This window comes from Wasmannia auropunctata, unplaced genomic scaffold (genome assembly GCF_000956235.1).
Source record: "Wasmannia auropunctata unplaced genomic scaffold, wasmannia.A_1.0 LD336088.1, whole genome shotgun sequence".
Lineage (NCBI taxonomy): Eukaryota > Metazoa > Arthropoda > Insecta > Hymenoptera > Formicidae > Wasmannia > Wasmannia auropunctata.
This window is the reverse complement of record NW_012026802.1, coordinates 1957694-1977702: the sequence shown is the minus strand read 5'-3', so window position 1 is coordinate 1977702 and position 20009 is coordinate 1957694. Positions and strand designations below refer to the sequence as shown.

The 20009-nt window shown below is 42.6% G+C and overlaps 5 protein-coding genes across 9 annotated transcripts in view; 3 read left to right on the top strand and 2 right to left on the bottom strand.

The window, feature by feature from the left end:
* Positions 1–226: 226 nt before the first annotated feature.
* Positions 227–1604, top strand: LOC105448253 (DNA-directed RNA polymerase II subunit RPB9). Its single transcript, XM_011686739.1, has 3 exons — positions 227–541; positions 714–787; positions 1121–1604. The coding sequence occupies exons 1-3, from the start codon at positions 413–415 to the stop codon at positions 1308–1310; spliced, it is 393 nt and encodes a 130-aa protein (XP_011685041.1). The 5' UTR covers positions 227–412; the 3' UTR covers positions 1311–1604.
* A 283-nt stretch (positions 1605–1887) lies between these two features.
* On the top strand, positions 1888–4793 carry LOC105448252 (prenylcysteine oxidase-like). The gene is made up of 7 exons (XM_011686738.1): positions 1888–2501; positions 2599–2805; positions 2900–3041; positions 3168–3471; positions 3703–3829; positions 3908–4257; positions 4339–4793. The coding sequence occupies exons 1-7, from the start codon at positions 2420–2422 to the stop codon at positions 4603–4605; spliced, it is 1479 nt and encodes a 492-aa protein (XP_011685040.1). The 5' UTR covers positions 1888–2419; the 3' UTR covers positions 4606–4793.
* Positions 4794–5281: 488 nt separating this feature from the next.
* Positions 5282–7931, top strand: LOC105448250 (solute carrier family 35 member E2-like). The gene is made up of 5 exons (XM_011686735.1): positions 5282–5939; positions 6197–6448; positions 6549–6735; positions 6818–7021; positions 7108–7931. Exons 1-5 carry the CDS (start codon positions 5660–5662, stop codon positions 7298–7300), a joined length of 1116 nt encoding a protein of 371 aa, XP_011685037.1. The 5' UTR covers positions 5282–5659; the 3' UTR covers positions 7301–7931.
* LOC105448251 (cystathionine gamma-lyase) lies at positions 7726–11129 on the bottom strand. 2 transcript variants are annotated; one of them, XM_011686736.1, is made up of 7 exons: positions 10984–11129; positions 10233–10381; positions 9294–9581; positions 9005–9136; positions 8604–8892; positions 8308–8473; positions 7726–8218 (listed from the first exon to the last, which is right to left on the bottom strand). In XM_011686736.1, exons 2-7 carry the CDS (start codon positions 10365–10367, stop codon positions 8074–8076), a joined length of 1155 nt encoding a protein of 384 aa, XP_011685038.1. In that variant the 5' UTR covers positions 10368–10381; positions 10984–11129; the 3' UTR covers positions 7726–8073. The 2 variants fall into 2 exon arrangements, with proteins under 2 accessions (XP_011685038.1, XP_011685039.1); XM_011686737.1 differs by lacking the exon at positions 10984–11129 and adding an exon at positions 10570–10834.
* A 3279-nt stretch (positions 11130–14408) lies between these two features.
* Positions 14409–20009, bottom strand: part of LOC105448249 — a 7657-nt gene continuing 2056 nt past the window's right edge. For 3 of the 4 annotated variants that reach the window (XM_011686732.1, XM_011686733.1, XM_011686731.1), the window contains exons 2-6: positions 17084–18675; positions 16275–16473; positions 16073–16182; positions 15594–15974; positions 14409–15500 (exon numbers count right to left, since the gene is read on the bottom strand). In XM_011686732.1, coding sequence (XP_011685034.1) covers positions 15354–15500; positions 15594–15974; positions 16073–16182; positions 16275–16473; positions 17084–18463 — 2217 coding nt within the window. In that variant the 5' untranslated portion in view covers positions 18464–18675 and the 3' untranslated portion in view covers positions 14409–15353. Of the gene's footprint in view, positions 15501–15593; positions 15975–16072; positions 16183–16274; positions 16474–17083; positions 18676–19148; positions 19189–20009 lie in introns of those variants that run through there. The other variant, XM_011686734.1, reaches the window with a different exon arrangement.

The following is a 20009-nucleotide window of genomic DNA, read 5'->3' as shown; positions in this document are numbered from 1 at the left end:
AATTCATAAAATTCTTCGTTTCGATTGGTCAATCAAACGCTTCGAATTTGCAGTGTCAAATGGACCGCAGTCGCGATTCGATGAAATAAGAAGGATAAAATAATAATATATATATTACAGGGGCACTCGAGTGATGTTTCCGAACGCAGCTCTCTTTACGGCGCATCTGCGGATAAAATAGATAACCGCGATGTGTGAAGCGGCTCTTAATTTCCCCAGCGTGCCGACAGATGGCACGCCGATCGCTCTCGCCGGCGCCACGCGCTTGACGCGCTGTTCATTCCTCCGTTGTTGTTGTTGTTGTGTTGCCGTTTTCGCCGTCTGTCAACTGACGGCCGTTCGAATTACCGGCGATTTCGGATATATTTCGCGGATATTCCGATCGGGATAGAGATCAATTTGGCGCGCAGTCATGTCGAAGATAACGGGTTACGACACGCACGACGACGGTCCGGGATTCGTGGGCATCAGATTCTGCCAGGAGTGCAATAACATGTTGTACCCGAAGGAGGATAAGGAGAACAAGGTGCTCATGTACGCGGTGAGTATACGCGACTGTTTTTCCCCGATGAGTTTTTTTTTTTGCTGTATCGTAAGGAGTAGAGGGGATAGAAAGTAGAAAGAGACGAGGAGCTTCGAATCGCGCCGACAGCGCGAGTCACATTAAGTGAGGAGGAAAATATAATGAGGTAATCACTGCCTCTCTGTTTCAGTGCAGAAATTGCGATTTTAAGCAACTGGCGGACAGCAATTGCATCTACGTGAACAAGATCATGCACGAGATAGAGTGAGTTGAGAAATAAGTTGAATCGGAGGGTTAATCAACATCTATAAGTAAAAACATCGTTAGAACGATTGAATTCCCACTAGAGTTTGTATAATTAACGTGTGCGGGGCCGGGGAGGGGAGAGGGGGTGGCGTATCATTTTGTGCACGAGTATCGCTGTTCTACAAAATGATACTGGCTTTTCTAAGCCCTAAGCTCGTCGCGCGAAGCTCGAGACAGAGCGAGAAAGAGTGAGAGAGTCTGTTAAAGATCAAGTCGGAGCATCTCGATTAGCGCGCGCTAATCGCGGCTCGAATTAACGTGCGTCGCTCACCGCTCTCTCTTTTCTTTCAGCGAACTAACGCACATCGTCGCCGACGTGATATCGGATCCTACGCTACCGAGAACCGAGGAACATCCATGCCCAAAGTGCAATCACAGAGAAGCCGTATTTTTCCAGGCGCAAACCAGACGGGCTGAGGAGGAAATGAGACTGTATTATGTGTGTACGAATCAGCACTGCTCCCACAGATGGACGGAGTGAGGATCGTACGAGCGTGCGAACGTCCGGTGTACCTTTGTCCCTCTATTTGCTATGTGTAAACTCAATTCTTGCGCACGGCCGGTTGTTTCCTACCTATGGATAAACTTTAGTGATGATTCATTTAATGGATAAATTCCCACCGTTTATCCGAAGGGTGAAAACCACCGAGATCCGTAATCTTATAAACTGTACAAAGTGTTGCAACGTGTGTGTGTATGCGCTCGGAGGAGATGCATTGTAATGCGTGTAACATGAATAAAAATTGTAATAAAAGTAGTAATGGAGAAGAGAGAACATGTTCGTGCACAAGGGGGATGATGATTTACCGTAAGGCTCAACGCTCGGCTCGCAATCTCTACTCTCTTGCTGTGCATTTATCCCTCCGGCCGCTGAAGCGCGAACGGACGGCTTCACGGGGGGGAGTCGCCTTGCGAGCTCGTGCTTCCTAGCCTCGGGCGTTCTTAAACGAGCTACGACGTCGTGCGATCGCGACGCATCTCCCTCCCCACAGGCGCGGGCCCGCGCGTTATCGTGGCCTTTCGCGCGGGCAGGTGATCTCGGGCCGTGGCATCACGCGCGGGACGACGCGCGACCGCTGGCGATTCGTCGGAGGATCGGAGCGCGCCTTCGTCGGGGAGCCTTCAGCCTGCCGATCGCCCAGTCATCGTGCGAGGAGGATGGACGATGATTCGCGTTGCGAATTCGCGGCGCGCAGCCACGTCCTGTTGACGACACCCTGAGACTACTCCCAGATGTTTATCTGGGCCATGCACAGCCATACTGAATTCACTCGCTTATATACATATATATACGGAGCCTGGGAGCAGTACCGCCAGTACCGCGTTTCGCGGGTGGGCAGGGGGTAGCCGGGGTAGCTCCCTGCGCGTCACGTGATCGCGTGTATACGTATACATGCGACACAAGCTACACGCACTATCCACACGCGCATTCGCAGGAGCAAAATGTAAACATCGATAATATATATAATTTTTTTTTTATCGATAACCGTAACATGTTTTACGTAACATTTTTTACGCCAAGATAAATATGCGAAAAAATATGCCTATTGCGACTTAATCGAGCGACATACGTCAATACGTGTACAAGTCATGAGGCCTATAGCGTTACTGGTACTTGGAGTATTGGTGCTCCAACAGGGGATTTCCTTTGAAGTACACGCCCCACGTGTCGGTAAGAGAATTTTAATTAATCGTTTCAATGCGCCGCTTAATAATCGACAAGAGATATTTGTGAGTTCGACCTCCTTGACTCCCCTTTTCTCCTTTAGCCATCATAGGGGGTGGCATCGGCGGCGCGTCCACTTCGCATTTCCTCACCGAGCTGTTAAACGGAAGTTTGGAGATCGATCTGTACGAGGCGAAGACTATCGGCGGACGATTGGCGACCGTCAAAGTCGACGGCGACGAAGTCGAGGCTGGCGGCTCAATTATTCACACCAAGAACCTGTATATGCGAAGATTCGTTGAACTCTTGGGTATGGACGCGGCAACCTTTCGTTTTCTCAGCTCATTTGTGTACTAATCGCGTGTGTAAGAAACGTTATTGATCGCAACTTTTGGTCTTTGTAGGTTTGGAAGAGAGTCCTCCCAGTGATGAGACATATGGCATATGGAATGGAGATGAGTTTGTATACAAATCAAGTAAATGGACAGCATTGTCGTTGGCGAAATTATTTTACAGATACGGCTTTCAACTGTACAATCTCAGGAGGTACTTAGAGATTATCTAATGGATACATTATCAAGTAATTTATCCGTAGAAGAAGCGGCCCTATGTCATAAAGTATTATGTGAGAGAAGAGAAAAAGTAACATTATATAATGTTTTTTTTGAGCAGTCAGATAAACGGCATGTTAAGCGATTTCGTGAAGATATACGACCTGCAGGATGCAGGACAGTCCTTTGCCAACGTCACCGCGCTGCTGTCGGCAATGAATAAGGATTTCCCCAAGTTGTTGCACACGCCCATGAGAGAACATATGTTGCAAAACGGTTTCACGAAGAGACTGATCAATGAACTGGTGCAGGTCACTACCGTGGTGAATTACGGTCAGGATGTCGATATCCAGAGTTTCGTCGCTTCCGTATCTCTGGCTGGGGCAAATGGTGGCTTATGGTCCGTTAAAGGTGGAAACAAGGGGGTAATATATTAGCTTTTGTTATCCGTCTCTTACCCACTAAACGGAAATGAATTTCAAATCATGAATTAAAATGAATTGAAATGGATTGGCCTTCGTGGAAATTAATGCACTTCTATAAAGACCAATCCATTTCAATCCATTTTAATTAAAAAAATATATATATTTTAATCCATTTCCGTTCACTGGGTAATTACTTACAGGATATGTGTGAAATATACGCTGAAATTTTAGGTACCGGAGCATCTCATTTACAGAAATAAGAATGTAAATGTAGTACCGAGCCGGGTTACGAAGATTCGCAATCTGGCATCTGACGCCCGCAATTCGAGTCAATACGAAGTGACCTACGTGAACAAAGGTGCGATAGTATAAATAAAGATGCGTAAAAAAAATCCTATACTATAGGGAAAAATAACGCGCGAATTGTGCGTTTCAGATAGCACGGATCCAATGACGTCCACTTACGACATCGTAATCATCGCCGCGCCGCTTACCGGCGATCAAGAATTTCAAGTGGAATTTGTCGGGTTCCCGGGCGACCTGGTGTTCCCAGGGGAATATCAGACGACGTACGCGACGTTTGTCAAGGCGAATCTCAAGTCAAAGTACTTTGGCCTGCGAGAGGCTTTGGACAGTATTCTAAGTTGCAATCCCAACAAAACGATAATCAGCTCGGTCGGGAAAGTGGATCCTGTTGACGGCACGTTTAGGAAGGACCCGCAAGTCTGGAAGGTCTTCAGCCGAAAACCCGTGGAGACACGTCTGCTACGCGATATGTTCTCTAATGTAAGAAATTTGCTAAGAATTATATTTCGCGCAAGGGGGACGTATAATAATCAGTACTAATTCTTCCTTTTCTCTGTCAAGATCATCGAGAAGAAGGAAATCGCTTGGAAAGCATATCCCCATTACTCGGCAAACACGAATCTCGATAACTTCAAGCTGCACGACGCGCTGTATTACGTCAATGTAATTGAGTGGGCCGCAAGTTCGATGGAAATGAGCGCGCTAGCTGGAAGAAACGTCGCTATTTTGGCGTACAATGATTTCGTTGAGAAATTACGTAATTCTTTGATGAATAAAGAGACTTTTAAAAATACAACTGACAAATTACGCAGGTTTGGGGAATTGTGATATCCTGACTGTTAATAGTGTTAATATTATAATGATGAGTTTTACACGGAGAACACTTTTTCCGTGAGATATTTTTAACCGCACGAACGCGATTTATAAGACGAGTTGCTAAATAAAGAGATAAAATTGAGAGGCTCATTAATAATTGTAAGTCAAAGAATTAATAAAAACGATTGCACATTAACAAATATTTGCGTTGTCATTATTAGCACAGATGTGACTTAGTTATCAACACTTCTTTTTAATAAGCCTTGCATGATTATCGCATTATGTAAGCCATAGCAGAATTCTTATTATCATAATTAAGTATGTATAAATGACAATAATAAGAGGATAATATCACCAAGAGAATAATATATTACTAAATATGTATATTATTGCAAATAATTACTCTGCTAATATAATTATGTAATTATAGAAAATAATTATGTAATAATTATTATGAAAAATGATAATTATATGCATGTGAAATAATATATATATTACTATATCGTCAGGATATGGTTGAACGATGCTTGTATAGAAAATAAATAGAAAAAATAAATCCAACGTAAAAGTTTTATACCGAGCGTTACAGCAGTATAAGAAGTGCGGATGGTGTAGAACAAGCCGGTAATCACTTACATGTATATGTGGGTGGGCATAGTGTAAAGTGTAAGTAGATAATGTAGATATCGCAGGATTCGCAGGGAAGTAATACTGGCCGATGCATGCGAGGGGTGGACATCCGTGAAAAAAAGAAGAAAACAATAAGGAATTAGATATTAGAGTCGGCTGTCATGCGAGAACGGGCGCAACGGCGAGCGCCGGTCGTGCGCGACCGGTTCGGCGGCCGATCGCCGACCCGCGGCGCGCTCCGATTTTGATCGGCGTGACTGTCAACCTAACCTAACCTAATCCTAACCTCTCCGCGCGAGAGCGCCAAGGGCGGAAAAAGTTTCTCCAGGCAGCGTGAAAAATGTGATTTCTCGCGCTCACGCGACCCGCCGCGAGTCTCGCGTTTACCGCGTGGACACCGGGGAGAGAGGAAGAAGGGCGAGCGCGCGGACGAGCGATGGAGAACTACTCCGTGCGCATCAATTATCCGCAGGCCACCCGTGGCGATGGCGAGACCGAGCCGCCCGCGTTCCTCGACGGCCAGCCGAAGCAGCACGCGGAGGCGCACGCCAGCAGGAAGCGGGAGGATGTGATCGTCCTGACGAGCGACACGAAGGGCGGCCTGTTCAATCCCCGTGCCCTCCTCTTTCTCACCCTGTGGTACGTCTTCAGCGGGTGCACGCTGTTTCTAAACAAATACATACTGTCCTACATGGAGGGCGACCCCACGATCCTGGGTAAGCAAGCGACCGTTTTTGAAGCCCCTCAAGGGCGTTAAATTGTTGAATTATCTCTGCAAAACATTTAAGGGCATAAAACTCATAATTGGTCGTTATAATTGACATAGCATCCTCCTATCGATATGATTAATATCAAAACATTAGCATCATATGTATCTGAGATATCAGCTGTTTGAGTCGTTTAATACTTTGTTTTTCGTGGCTTTCTTTTTACATTGTATATATATTTTTTACACTCCTGTTCCGAATCACAGGTGCTTGCCAAATGTTGATGACCGCGATATGCGGACTGATACAGATGTACTTTCCCTGCGGTATGTACAAAGCCAGTCCAAGATTGATGAGACCACCGGGATTTTACAAGCACATGACACTGGTAGGCTGCACGAGGTTCGCCACGGTGGTCTTAGGTCTAGTATCATTGAATTATGTAGCTGTAAGTTTCACCGAAACCATAAAAAGTAGCGCACCTCTTTTCACCGTCCTCATCAGCAGGTATTTATTAGGTGAGCATTTTTACTGGTGTCTAAATATAATCTACGATAAAAAAAAATTCAGCCTTTTTGTGCTAATTAATTGAGCGGCTGGAATTGATCGTGCTTTTAGGGGAACATACAGGATTATATGTAAATCTATCGTTGATACCTGTAATGGGTGGATTGGCACTGTGTTCCATCAATGAAATCAGTTTCGATCTTAGAGGGTTCATCGCCGCTATGGCCACAAACGTAACGGAATGTTTGCAGAACGTCTACTCGAAGATGTTGATCAGCGGTGACAATTTTAAATATACGTAAGTTAATGTCGCACGAGTGCGCGAGATCGTATAAATTGTAAAAGGGAGAGAAAAAGAGACCTGTTTCTTTTTTTTGCAGACCAGCGGAATTACAATTTTATACCAGCCTAGCGTCAATTGTCGTACAAATACCGGTGTCGATACTGTTGGTCGATCTACCTACCCTGGAGCATTCCCTGAGTTTTAAGTTATTCGCGGCATTCCTTCTTAACGGAGTATTCTTCCATTTTCAAAGTATTACCGCTTACGTACTTATGGACTATATCAGTCCCGTGACACACAGGTATGTAATCGTCTCTCTCTCTCTCTCGTGCGAGTCAATCGCCGTTCTCCGCTCGATTCTAAAGCGCAATGATATTGATATTGTAGTGTTGCCAATACCGCAAAGAGAGCCTTCCTGATATGGCTCTCCGTTCTATTGTTTAACAATCCCGTGACGGGACTGTCGGCGCTCGGCACCTCCTGCGTCATAGTGGGGGTGCTGCTGTACAATCGGGCGCAGGAATACGACAGGATAAACAGAACGAAGTTACGATATTCGTCGAAGATCAATTTGCAATAGGACAATTTTCCAGTCTCTGCAAAAGATTTCACGGGTGTGTTACGGGAGGAGAAACATGTGTCCGCTGCACCAAACGTTATTGCATTGGTAGTACAAAATGATACCCAGTTTCTTGTACAGTGTTCTGTTCGATGGAGACGTAAGTCAGTAAATATTTTTAAGATTCAGACGAGGGGCAATCGATGGAAAATACCTTTTTCAAGCTTAATGATTGTCAGGAAATTTTTGTGATCCATTAAGAGCAATTAGTTTTTTTTTCTTCGTTCGCAATCTGTAATATATAACGTTAGTAATTAAAATATCACTATGAAGTATAAAGTTTTTTTTTCTTCGTTCGCAATTTGTAATATATAACGTTAGTAATTAAAATATCACTATAAAGTACAATTTATAGTATGACGTATAATTTATATAATTTATATTTCTGATCTTGAAACTACATTTATTTGTACGTTCTTACGAATTTACAAATGCCTGACAGATATGGTAAACTATAAAAGAAATCGAGACGATCACATGTGTCAAAAAGTATCTGATTGCTGTATTATACAAGTGTTCCTAATGTAAATGTGAGAATTGTGGAATGTATAAAAGAGTTTTATATAAGAATAAAATTTCTTTATATATCTGATATCGCAGATAGTGTCTGTGAATTATTAAAATACAAAGTGGAAGTCTGATATTACTTATCAGACAAATTATATAGTACAAATCAGAATACTTGCTATTGCGTTATTTTCGCGGCTGTCTAATCACATTATATGTTTGTTAATTCATTGGCAAGCATCCAATGCTTGTTTCAAATCAGCTATGAGATCCTGCTCCGTTTCAAGGCCAACCGACAGTCGTATCAATTGATCGGTTATACCTAATTCTGCTCTCGTCTCTTCCGGCACGGACGCGTGTGTCATTACGGATCTAAATTTAAAAAATACGTTAAAAATATACATTTTAAATACATTTTTTTTTACATTTATACATTTTAAAATATTTCAAATTATACTTACGGCAATTCGGCTAGCGACTCGTAACCACCTAAGGACTCGGCTAACGTGAAAACTTTCAATGCTTTCAAAAAACGCTTAGAATCCCCTTTCAGATAAAAAGAGACCATTCCGCTGTGCCCTGTGGTCTGCTTAAGCGCGAGTTTGTGTTGTCGATGCGACGGGAGATCTGCAACGTAATAATACGCTTTTTTTCATCTTTAAATGTCTTATCGTCGGAATAATGCAATAGATAAAGTATGCTTCTATTTTAAGAACACGCGTCACAAGACACGGGGAATAATAAAGATTACACGTACATGGATGAAACACTTGCTCGACGCAAGGATGAGATTCGAGAAACTTAGCCACGGACAAGCAGTTCGTCATGTGTTTCTGCATTCTCAATTCGAGTGTCTTCAAGCTACGATTCACCATGGCACAGTCAAATGGCGATGGCACAATGCCCATGGAATTTTGTATGAACCGCAATCTCTTCGCGAGATCATCCCGGCGTAGAATCGCGGCACCCATTATCACATCCGAATGCCCGTTCATATACTTTGTTAACGAGTACACGACAATGTCGGCTCCAAGCTCAAGAGGTTTCTGTTTTACAAATATATAATATACTTATAGTATCTTAGTTTCGTTCACGTTGGACACATATTGAATACAATTGAATGCAATTTTTCTCTAATTTATAAAAGAGTAAACTCACTTGGAAATAGGACGTGAGAAATGTATTGTCAACTACTAATAAAATGTCTGGACGAGAGTTCAAGCTGTCAGCGACGGCTTTGATGTCTACCAGCTTCATCATCGGATTTGTCGGCGTTTCTAGCCATATCATCTACGACAAAACAAAAAATTACAATGCATAAAATAAACTAATATATGATATTAAAAATATATAATGATGTTTAAAACACAAAATATATCATTAAATTCTAAAACAAAGTAATTCTAAATAATAATATTTTTATTTCATAATTTTATTCTATATTAACCTTTGTATTTGGTTTAATAGCCTCTATAACGTTCTGTACATCAGTCATGTCAACGAACGTATATTTCACGCCTTGTTTGCTCAAGCACTTTTGGATAAAACGATTGGTGCCACCGTAGAGATCATCTCCTGCAATGAGGTGATCACCTGTCTCCAGTAAAGCTGCGATGGCAGTCGTAGCGCCTAGACCTGATGAAAAACAAAGGCCGTGTGTGCCATCGTCTAAAGCAGCCAGGCAAGTCTCGAGTACATTGCGCGTAGGATTGCCGCTTCGGCCATATTCGTAACCCTTGTGAAACAAGTAAAATTAAAATGTCATTATGACAAAATCTTCTTTTTCCAGTTCAAATTCACTCGAATTCAAAAATATTTTTAAACAAAAAGTATATAAAGGTATTTTTGAATTATATCCAAAAGAATGATTAAGCGTTCTTTGCGAAGAATGCTGTGTAAGTGAAGATATGATAAGCAAATGCAACCACCGAGTCGCGAATTGTTATTTGACTTTTGAACTGTATTTATATCGTGCACCTCAATTTGATAAAGATATGGAAAGAGACCAATTTCTTTTATACTAAGTGCTTATGTTTAAAAAATATACTTGTCCCAATAGTCATTTGACTTGCATTTGCCTATTAAATTCGTCATTTATTCAGCTTTCATTTATTTTCAAGTTATTTCGTTTCCTTTTTTTTATTCAACTTTTCAAGAAAATTATATAAATCAATTTATAAAAAAGAATATACGAGTTTTTATTCTTATTAACTTATAATTTTAACTTCTTTCATAGAAGATAGAAATATACAGAAATTTAATGCAATTTCTGCTACAATTGACATTGATTGAATAAGAGGTAGCAATTGCAGGAGCTGCGTATATACATATATATATATGGATAAATTTGATGAGTCAGACAATTAGTACTCTAATAATATCTTACTCTATGCTGCGCTGGACCATCTTGTTGAAAAGTTGTCGACATCACGAGAGGAGGTACTACTGAGCCATGATTCCATTGCTCAGGATCTTGCCCGGCATGGATAGCCCTTGTCGCGAAACCTTTCTTTGAAGCCATTATAACTGAATAATCTGTCCAGTAAAAATTTTTGTAATATCAGAACATTAATTAAAAATATAATTTATTCTTAATTTGCTATAATAACAGAAATATTATGTTTAATAATTTTAGTAATATATTTATTACTAATAATTCTATTAATTACATAATAATATATATAATTTAATTAATATAATAATTGTAACAATTTATTTCTTACGATTACTTTTTCGCGAACGAAGGACTGAACAACATATGGCACGTACAATAACAACTTGCAACTTATATGAGATAGTGCACTTATGTGACACAAAAAATTGAGATAACGCGAATAAACTTTCAATAGCCAGGAAATTAAAATTGCGCGCGTCGAATCAGGAGATATGAAATCTTATCTTATTATTCACAATTCTTATCTTATTGTACGTTAAATGTTAGAAAAAAAAGCAAAGTTTTAGTTCTTTTAGAAATTGGATCGTTCGTCCACTTGGCGACTTTCGTTCGTGGAAAGTTTAAGTTGCGAGAACACTTCATCGAGATCTGCGTTGGCAGCTACACTTCTTGCACTCGGAATTTTCGTTGTAAAAAAAGTGCAGCTAAAATCAAGGGGATATTTTCTTGGCAGTGAACTTACGATTCGAGTGATGAAATCAGAAGAATTAACGAAAATCACTGGCGAAATGCGGTCAAGCCGAATGTGAATACTGCTACGAACGACACCGACTGGAATGGTCTTCACCGCACCGGTGACGAGCGACTTATATGCCTTGCAACTTTGCAACGTTGACACAACCGCGTGGCCGATAAAGGAGAAAAAGAACGAGTATGCGACACTCTCGAGGGCGTCACCGTCTGACAAAATTATACTTAAAGCCCCTTGCACAATGCGGGGGAATAGCGATAGCGATAAAAATAACACTGGCAAGCATAGCGATAAGAAACCAGCTTTCGGGAATGCATGTAAGCTAATGCAGACTGGAATACAAAAATAGACAATAGTGATAAAATTCCGACGAGTTGGATTCCTTTGTTCTTATCGCTATGCTTATTGCCTGTGTTATTTCTATCGCTATTCCCTCGCATTGTGCAAGGAGCTTAATGCAGCGACGGTCGATGTATCGCGATACACATATGTCGATATGAGATATCGACTTTTTAATTTGTAATGCATTTAGAAAGAAATTTTGAAGATACCCAAGCAGAACAACAAGTCTTCATGACATCAAAATAATTATTAAAAATCACTTTTCAATCAATTATGAATTATTTTAGCGTCATTTTGACGCTATTTCCTATTTCCAAGTGAGTTTACTCTTTTATAAATTTGAGAAAAATTGCATTTTGAAATTTTGTATTTTTCAAAAATATACAATAAAAATGTGCATTAATGCGCAATATTTGTACTGCAAAATAATCCTCCAGTCTAAAATATTCTCATTACCTTAAATAAACAATTAACGAAAATTTTAAAAATCATAATTTCGCATTTCGGGAGATTTCAACGGAGATTCGATAAAGTATCAAAAGAATATAATAAACAAAGCGATTGCATTATACAAAATTCCAAGAATTTTTTTAACTTCTAAGAATTCAAAGATTTTTAGGAATTGAGATTCCGCGCGAATTCGAAAGTTTTCGGAGTTTTTCGAATCGTTTTTGAATCGCAAATATCATTTTTGGAAATCGACAAGTTAGAGAAAATAATTGGCAAGAAGATTGCACTGTCTAAAATTTCATCAATTTTTATTTCCGAGAATTGCGATTCTAAGAATCAGAGTTTCGCGAAAATCAAGAGTTGATTGACAGTAGACAAATTAAAAGAACATATAATCAGTAAGGAGGCACTATCTAAAATTTTAAGAATTTTCCATAACGCAACGCGGATCGTTAAACGCGAAAAGTGTAATGCACATATCGTGCGATACTACGGTCGTACGAAATTCGCTTGACGGATTTCTGACGCGCTCATGCTATACAATATTCATCAAAGGCGTACAACTCATCAATGATGCAGTTAATTTTGCAGATTATAAACACGTAACTGACGATGACTAAGCGTCCAACTTTCGATCCAGGCGAGAAAATAATCAAATGTAAATGATCCAGAGTCCGAATAAGCTTGCAAACTCCTACAGGAGACTACTACTTTCCGAGATCTCTCTATTTGATTGTATAAACGGCATAATAATGCACTTGATATTTTATTTGCAAGACAGTCGCGATCACTCTTCGCGTTTACAAAGCGTCTTTTTCGGGCAATAACAAGACGAGAATGTAATTCTCTAACTGTTACATCGCTCATAACTAATTAAAGTGGCAAGTCCGAGAATTGTAATATCGCAGTTCAAAATTTCGAAAATCGTATAGTATGTTGCAACAACCAAGGTGACAAGCCAATCGGCGTCCAGCTGCGTTCTTATTGTAGACTGCACATCATTCCATAATCCATTATAAACGTTATCGCTATTCTATCTAATTACTTATTAGATGAAAAACAAAGATAAAATGACACAATAGCGCTGAATAACGTCGATAGCGTGCTCCCCGAACACACCCCCAGTGTTATTAAAATTAAATGGGCCGGTTTTCTCGCGCATGTGCGTCAAATGTGGCTTCAGTAAAGTGCTCGTTCGTAGTAAAATTGGGGATTCATTAGTCCGTTAGCCCATACAAAAACTTCTAAAAATTGTTAATATATTTTATATAGTTTACATACATGTTTTAAGAAGCACTCACATTAGCAGTGGAAAATCAGAAAATTTGTTAGAACCAATAACAAGTTGCAGATACCTGTCAATTAATATGTTGATCTACGTCCATAATTTTGCAAAAATGCTCGAACAGAGATTAAAAAAAAAAGAAAAAAATATCATTAATAAGTGCTATGTAAATTAAAAATGCAGAAAATCAGAAAGCAATGTTCTGCTTTTCGATTTTAATGTAAATGCTTTCTTGTGTTTCTTAATTGCTCTCTTTCCGTTTAGATCCATTATTAAAATAAATAATCTAGCAACACAAAAGTACAGTCAGCTCGAGATCAGTATTGAGAATTTAGCGCGAGAAAAATTATCCAGGTTATTGCAGATTTTCGATATATCCATACATACATATATATATATTATTCCGATAACAGATTTTCGAATGAAAAGATATACATTCCAATATGATGAATATGAGGAAAATTAAAAACTTTTCTTTCTTAAAGTCCAAGTTATATTAAGTAAATAAATTGTGGTGCAATGGTATTGCACCCCTTACTTTTCAGCGTGGACATTCAATTACAGGTGCATTTCGTTTCATACAATGATACAAAGATTAATTATTGTAAATATCTATTTATTTTCAATTGCACTTTGAAAATTTGAATTGTGTTTACAGTAAATGCGCTATAGAGAAACTAAATGATTCCTTTTTTAAATAAAATAATTAATGATATCTAATATGAAATAATAACACAAGACAAAGTTTCAGCAATATAAAATTCCCAAATCAAACCGTGCTCTATAGAATATCCAGCTTTTGAAGAAAGCTTTTGAAGCTTTTTTCATATCGATATGTGGTATTATCAAAGATCTATTAGTTTTCGAGGTGTATTCATATCGAGGATACAAATTTTTATATTTAATATTAAAAAGTACAAAGCCTTTTACGGCCCTTTCTGAATGCACTTTCATAATTTGTATCTTCTTTTTTATAGAAAATCAATACATATTTTACGTAAGAACATATCATAAAAAATCTTTATGCAACGATTGATTTTGGTAGCGACGCGACAAGCAGTCTTGAAAGTTTTAAACTAAACAAATTTACATATAATTTAGGAATACATTTATATATGCATAAATGTACAAGTTCCTGTTTGTATTTATACTTTTAAATTAAATCTCATTGTTGAGCATAATATAGAGTAAAAAAAAAAAAAGATTTTGCGCGATTCTTATAAATGCAAACAAATTGTCGAAAGTAACAAGACATTCCCGCACGTCAGTGCGCATTTCAGAAATCTGTGATTAAGGTATTAATCTTTGAAGGATTACATATATATACATTACAACGTACTTATAAATATCAAAATATTTATTGCATAATAGAAAAGTACATGTAAACCAAAGTATCGCGTTCCTTAACTAGTGATCTTATGCATAACTACATTCTACAAATAAATGTACTTATGCATGTAAGACTTGCAGAAATAAAGTATAAGTTTACGTGACGCAAAATCGCGTATAATCAGTCGATGATTTCTCTTTTTCTGTTTCGCACATCCGCTTTTTTTTGTTAGAACATCATGTAGAATTCTCCATACAGGCTTAAATATAACGTTAACAAGTAACAGTTTGGAGATAGAAAATATCTGCTCCTTTTTTTTTTTTTTTTTTTTTAATAAAATACCGCGTATGAAAAAGGCGGAATGTATGTACATCAAGTTTTATGTAATCGCGTATGCACATACATTTACGGATCGGTAACCGATTTGGCTTGCGACGAATTGTTCGCGGAGATCTTAGTAATACATCTTATATATGTCTCATCTGTACAATGCAGAGCGTTATCTTTGAAGCCGAGTTTTATGTTCTTAACCTAAAAGAAGGCTGGATTTGTACAAATCACATGCACAATGTCGCGAAGACTGAATTTATGAAAGAGATATCATCTACATTATTGCCAATAGAGTTTGAGAGCGTCTCCGCGCTTTTTTTCAGACAATGTTTCGACATATCCCGCCGCAACGCGGGATTTAACGGTAGATCAGATCCGCTTCGAACATTCAATAGTCTCATTATTTAAGGAGCACATATCTGTACGATATCTATATATATCTTCATTGTTCATAAAAGATTTTCAGCGATACTTCGTATGTACAACGTGGAGACCGTTCACAAAACTACAAAACGGTGTCCCAATCGTGAAAGATTCAATTTGTGTATATACCTAGTATAAATTAAATCTTTCAGGTCAAAATGACACAATTGAGATCAATTTCACGCAAAACTCGTATGTATATTATTGCCAATACAACTCAGGATCATCCCTACGAAATTGAAGCTTCAAAACGTGTCGGTATATCTTTAAGGCAGGGCCCAACAGCAAATTAAGCCCGCACAGAACATCCTTTCGGCTCATCATTAGCAGCGCGTGGCCGTCTATTTCCTGGAACGCAAAAATACGAACGAACGTAGTGTGACAAAACAATTGTGCAAAGAACATATTTTGTTCGTCTAAGTAGATCAATTAAATTCTTACCTGCTGGCGGAAGACTTCGGCATCTTTTGGAAACAGTCTAGCAAAGTACTGGTACACTTGATCGGAAGTCCAATTCCTCGCGTCAGGAATATTCATGTCGATGGGCCCCTTGGGACCGTCGTCTTCCACTAAATCGGAAGAGCCCCTCGTAGGAGAGACCTGTGGGCTCAGAACCGGCGGTAAGATAGTCGTGCTCGACGGGCTGTCCGGCCTGCTTGTTCCATTGACCGAATGAGCGTTCTGTCCGTCGCTCGTCTTGCACTGCTGCTTCTGCGTGCACTCGTTGCAGTACCACTTCGAGTTCGACTTTATCGCGACGCGGGAAGTGTGACAGAAATAGTGATAGGCATCGTCGCAGCCGTAACAAGTCACTAGCGGACCCTGAGAAAACGAGCGAAATGAAAATTAATTAACGAGGACGAGAATAAATTTGCTTGAAACTTGAAACGCGAAATGGGAATGGAATGTGATGAACTTACAGCATCGGAAGTCTCGCAGCATACTGTACAGGTTTTACAGCGTTCGCATTGCCAATTGCTATTGGCTTTTTGTACCAATTCCTCCGGACTGTAAATGCAACTCGGATGTGCTGCAAGTATACGCAATATACAGGTGTAAATGTCAGTAAGAAATTTAAGAACGAATTAATCGAAATTAATATCGATTATATTGAAGAATCACCTCGCACTGTGCAGTCCCTACAAGCCACGAGAGCCTCTTGCTTTTCCTTGGCACAGAGGCTACACTGCCTGGACGGTCCATCCTTGACCATTGGCTTACAATCCTGAGAATCTTGCATCACGTTTTTAGGGTTACCCGGCCTGCCTCGCTTGCGCTTCACCAAATTATTATCTGAAGGATCAAATACCTTTCTGGCTCTCTGAAATATAAGAACAAACATATGAAATGATTCATTAATCTCTAACCAAACCTAACCTAAACGCTTCAGATAGATCTCGTAAAAAAATTTAATTTCAAAGGAAATGTACTAAAAATTTTCATTCTTTTTCTTTAAGATGTTAACGTTATCTTCACAATCTTCAAATTATCACTTTATAAATCATTATATGTACAATAGTATCCATTTGAAGGTTATCCAGTAAATACTTTACGAAACGTTATATTTTGTACTTTGTTACAAAATATACGGGTAGTGTTTTCAAGTCAAACTTAAAATATAAATTTGAGATGTCAAAGCAAACAAAAGCAAACAAACTTTCAGAGAAAAATTTAATTTGAATTCCTAAATTCATATTATGCGGTTCAACCTGGGAACACTCTGTGACCTGTGTATTTTCCGTTTAGCGACACAAATTGACAAGCGTTAGTCTATCTTTGTTATTATGAATGTAAAAAGACAGAATGATACTTTTGTCAACTTGTGTCGCTAAATGGAAAGCTCTGTATATTAAATTGAAACTAAATAAAGATGTCTTTTAAAATATTTTAAATATTCCAGAAAACACTACATTATATCAACAATGTCTTACCTTCCTCCTGGCGCTACGGAAGCCGCCAGTGTTTACGTTGGACGGAGTGGGGGACGTGTTCGTCGACGAGCTCCTGCCGGCATCCTCGTCCTCGCGATCCTCGCTGGACCGTTGACCGGTTTCCTCGCGCTTCTCCCGCTCGTCCTTGCCGCTGTGCTGATAGTCCTCGAACTTAATCTCGATATCCATACGATCGTCCGTCCTCGCGAACAGACGTTGCTTGCGCTCGGCCTTGGCGGACCTTTTAAGGTTAGACGAAGTCTTCTGGGCATCGTTGCTCTTTGGCTCCTCCTTGACGATGTCGTTCTCCGCGGACGTCGACGTCGGGACGGCTACCTCCAGGGAATCGCCGTGTTCACGTTGGCTACCGTCGACGCCGCCGCCGTTGCATGCCACCCCGACGTTTGACGGCGACGTGCTGCCGCCGCGCTCGGAGTTTTTCTTGTCGGCGTTGACCTCGCAGCATTCCTCTTTTTTGACAGAATCCTGATGTTGTCGAAGTTGCTGATCCAGCTTCGGACTATCGTTGGCCTGCCGCGAGGATGATCGCGACGTGTTGGACGTAGTGTCGGTGAGGTTATCCGTCTCGTTGAACTCGTAGAGTTCCGCCGCCGTGGACGTTGCCGCCGCCGCCGCCGCAGCTGCTGCTGCTGTCTTGGTTGCCTTGGTCGTTAAGCCGTTGGTGCCATTGCTAACGTTGCCATTGCTAGCAGCCTCCTTACCGACACGCCGTTGCGTCGCGTTGCCGTTCTCCAGGGCGCAGGCGGCCGCCGCGGAGGAGGACGGCTGTGAGTCGCCGCCGCGCCGCGACGGTGTCGCGTCCGTCGTCATGTCGGACGTCGCCACCAGCGAGTAATTGCCGTTGGACAGGCGCGCGAGATTGCCGCTCGCGACCTCCCGGCCGAGGAATTCCTCGACCACGCGACGGGACGTCGGGCTCGAGACGCCGTCGAGGAGCTGCTCGATCAGACGGCAGGCCGGTACGCCCTGGTCAAGATAATCCGGCTCCTCGACCACGAGCTCGGCGACCGCGCTCGACACCATGCCCGAGTTGAGTTTCTCCTTGAGGAAGCCCTCCGGTCGATTCTTGAAGAGCTGCAAACGCGTCCATTTCTTCGCGTTGCGGTAACTCGTGTTACCCTTGTAGTCGACCTGAATCACCTTCTCGACCTCGATCAGCCGATGTAGATCGGCGATCGTGTCGCGCGCGTCCACCGCGTAATTGCGGAGCAGATAGTTGCAGATGCGATCGGCATCGGGGCGCGCTTTACGCCGGCGGAGCTGATCGATCGCCTCCAGTATGTGGTCCTCGTGCGTGATCCGCTGCGCCGCCTGCACCGGGTGGTGTTGCTGTATCCGGGGCTGCATCTTCGTCATCATTCGTATCGATATACGGGGCGCGACTCTGCGTCTCACACCACCTCTCCCTCTCCGTCTCTCCCCCGCGATTCGGCCGGCCGCCGCTAATCGCTCCTCAACAATACCGCCGCGCGTAGCCAGGGATGCGCCGCGACGAAAACACGTTGGTCACACAATCACCACCGTCGGTCCGACGACTAACAATCGCTGCACCGGGGAAACGCCGGAGTAACCTTTGGAAAACGAAACGCAAATTTTATGCTTTTGGAAACGGCGCGCGCTCGACGATCCGACGATCTACGCGCGCGAGACGTTTCCGCGCGATCCTCTCGTTTCGGCGTGTCTCGCGTCGTGCATGCGCCGGACGCGCCGCCGGTCCGTCGTAACCGCCGCCGCCGCCGCCGCCGCCGTCGCCGTCGCCGATACAGCCACGCGCGCTGTCCGTCCGTCGGTCTGTGGATCCGTGCGCCGCACCGCACCGCGGACCTTGCTGTACCGCACCGATACCAAATTTAAATTCTGCGTCACGGAGACCCGGACACGATCCCGCGAGGACTCTACCACTTCCGATATCGCCGCGACACGCGGAAACGTCAGAATCTCCCCGCCGATCTCGCGCTTCCTCCCGTGTTCCTCTCGTTGCGAGAATCGCGCGGAGATCCACTCTCGCCCTTTCTCTCTCTCTCTCTCTCTTCCTTGAGCTCACCTCTTTGTCGCGCTGACGGGCGCGCTCTATCGAGCTCTCGCTCTCCTCCGGCGCGGCGCGCGCGCTATCACCGTCGCCGCGTGTCCGCGCGATAAATCCGATCCTCGTGCCGCACACGACGCACCGATGCGACGAGACACAACGCGCGCGCGCGCGTGCGCGATCGTACGGGAACGAGCGAGAAAGAAGAATTCGAGGAAACGGAGCCAAACGGAGCTCCGGAGCGGCGAATGATCGAGGGAGGCGGCAGTCGATCGTGCGAATTATGGCGTCGTACCCGTGAAACGCGCCAAATGTCTCTCGCACTGAAGCGACCCCTTTCCGGTTGGGACCGGGACGGACGGACGGACGGACGGCGACGATGACGATGACGACGGACGGGCGACGGACGTATCGCGTTGCGTCGCGACGTGCCGATCGCTCCCGATACTTATCTCCACACGCCGCCTTATAATTGTGGAGCGCGGCCGGGCCTTCCACGCTTCCGAGAAAAGTTTTTGAATCGGAGTCGCGCGCGCTCTTATCGCTCTTCCCCCCTACCTCCACCCCCCCCTAAATCGCTGTCCCCGTAGCGCGAGCGGTGTGCCTCGCGGACGCTAGGCGGAGAGAGAGGAAAAAAAAAGGAGCGAGGTGCACCGCGAGGACACGCGCGCGCGTGATAATCTCTCGCCGGCGCGGCGCGGCGCGCCGCGGATCGAACATCGAACTGCGGAGCGCGATGCGCGTTTCACACCCTCCGCTCGCTCACTCGCTCGCTCACGGCTCACTCACGGAGGACGCGAGATACCGGGAAAAACGCGTCCGAGATCCCCCTTCGCGCCCCCTCCTCCCGCCACCCCCTTCCCACCCACCCCCCCTCCG

Coding starts and splice junctions, on each gene's coding strand:
- LOC105448253 (XM_011686739.1), top strand. CDS start 413: ATGTCGAAGATAACGGGTTACGACACGCACGACGACGGTCCGGGATTC. Junction 542..713: donor ACAAGGTGCTCATGTACGCG/GTGAGTATACGC, acceptor TCTCTGTTTCAG/TGCAGAAATTGCGATTTTAA. Junction 788..1,120: donor AAGATCATGCACGAGATAGA/GTGAGTTGAGAA, acceptor CTTTTCTTTCAG/CGAACTAACGCACATCGTCG.
- LOC105448252 (XM_011686738.1), top strand. CDS start 2,420: ATGAGGCCTATAGCGTTACTGGTACTTGGAGTATTGGTGCTCCAACAG. Junction 2,502..2,598: donor AGTACACGCCCCACGTGTCG/GTAAGAGAATTT, acceptor TTTCTCCTTTAG/CCATCATAGGGGGTGGCATC. Junction 3,042..3,167: donor CAACTGTACAATCTCAGGAG/GTACTTAGAGAT, acceptor TTTTTTGAGCAG/TCAGATAAACGGCATGTTAA.
- LOC105448250 (XM_011686735.1), top strand. CDS start 5,660: ATGGAGAACTACTCCGTGCGCATCAATTATCCGCAGGCCACCCGTGGC. Junction 5,940..6,196: donor GGGCGACCCCACGATCCTGG/GTAAGCAAGCGA, acceptor TCCGAATCACAG/GTGCTTGCCAAATGTTGATG. Junction 6,736..6,817: donor GGTGACAATTTTAAATATAC/GTAAGTTAATGT, acceptor TTTTTTTTGCAG/ACCAGCGGAATTACAATTTT.
- LOC105448251 (XM_011686736.1), bottom strand. CDS start 10,367: ATGGCTTCAAAGAAAGGTTTCGCGACAAGGGCTATCCATGCCGGGCAA. Junction 9,137..9,293: donor CTATTAAACCAAATACAAAG/GTTAATATAGAA, acceptor GTTTTGTCGTAG/ATGATATGGCTAGAAACGCC. Junction 8,893..9,004: donor TTCTCACGTCCTATTTCCAA/GTGAGTTTACTC, acceptor TTTGTAAAACAG/AAACCTCTTGAGCTTGGAGC.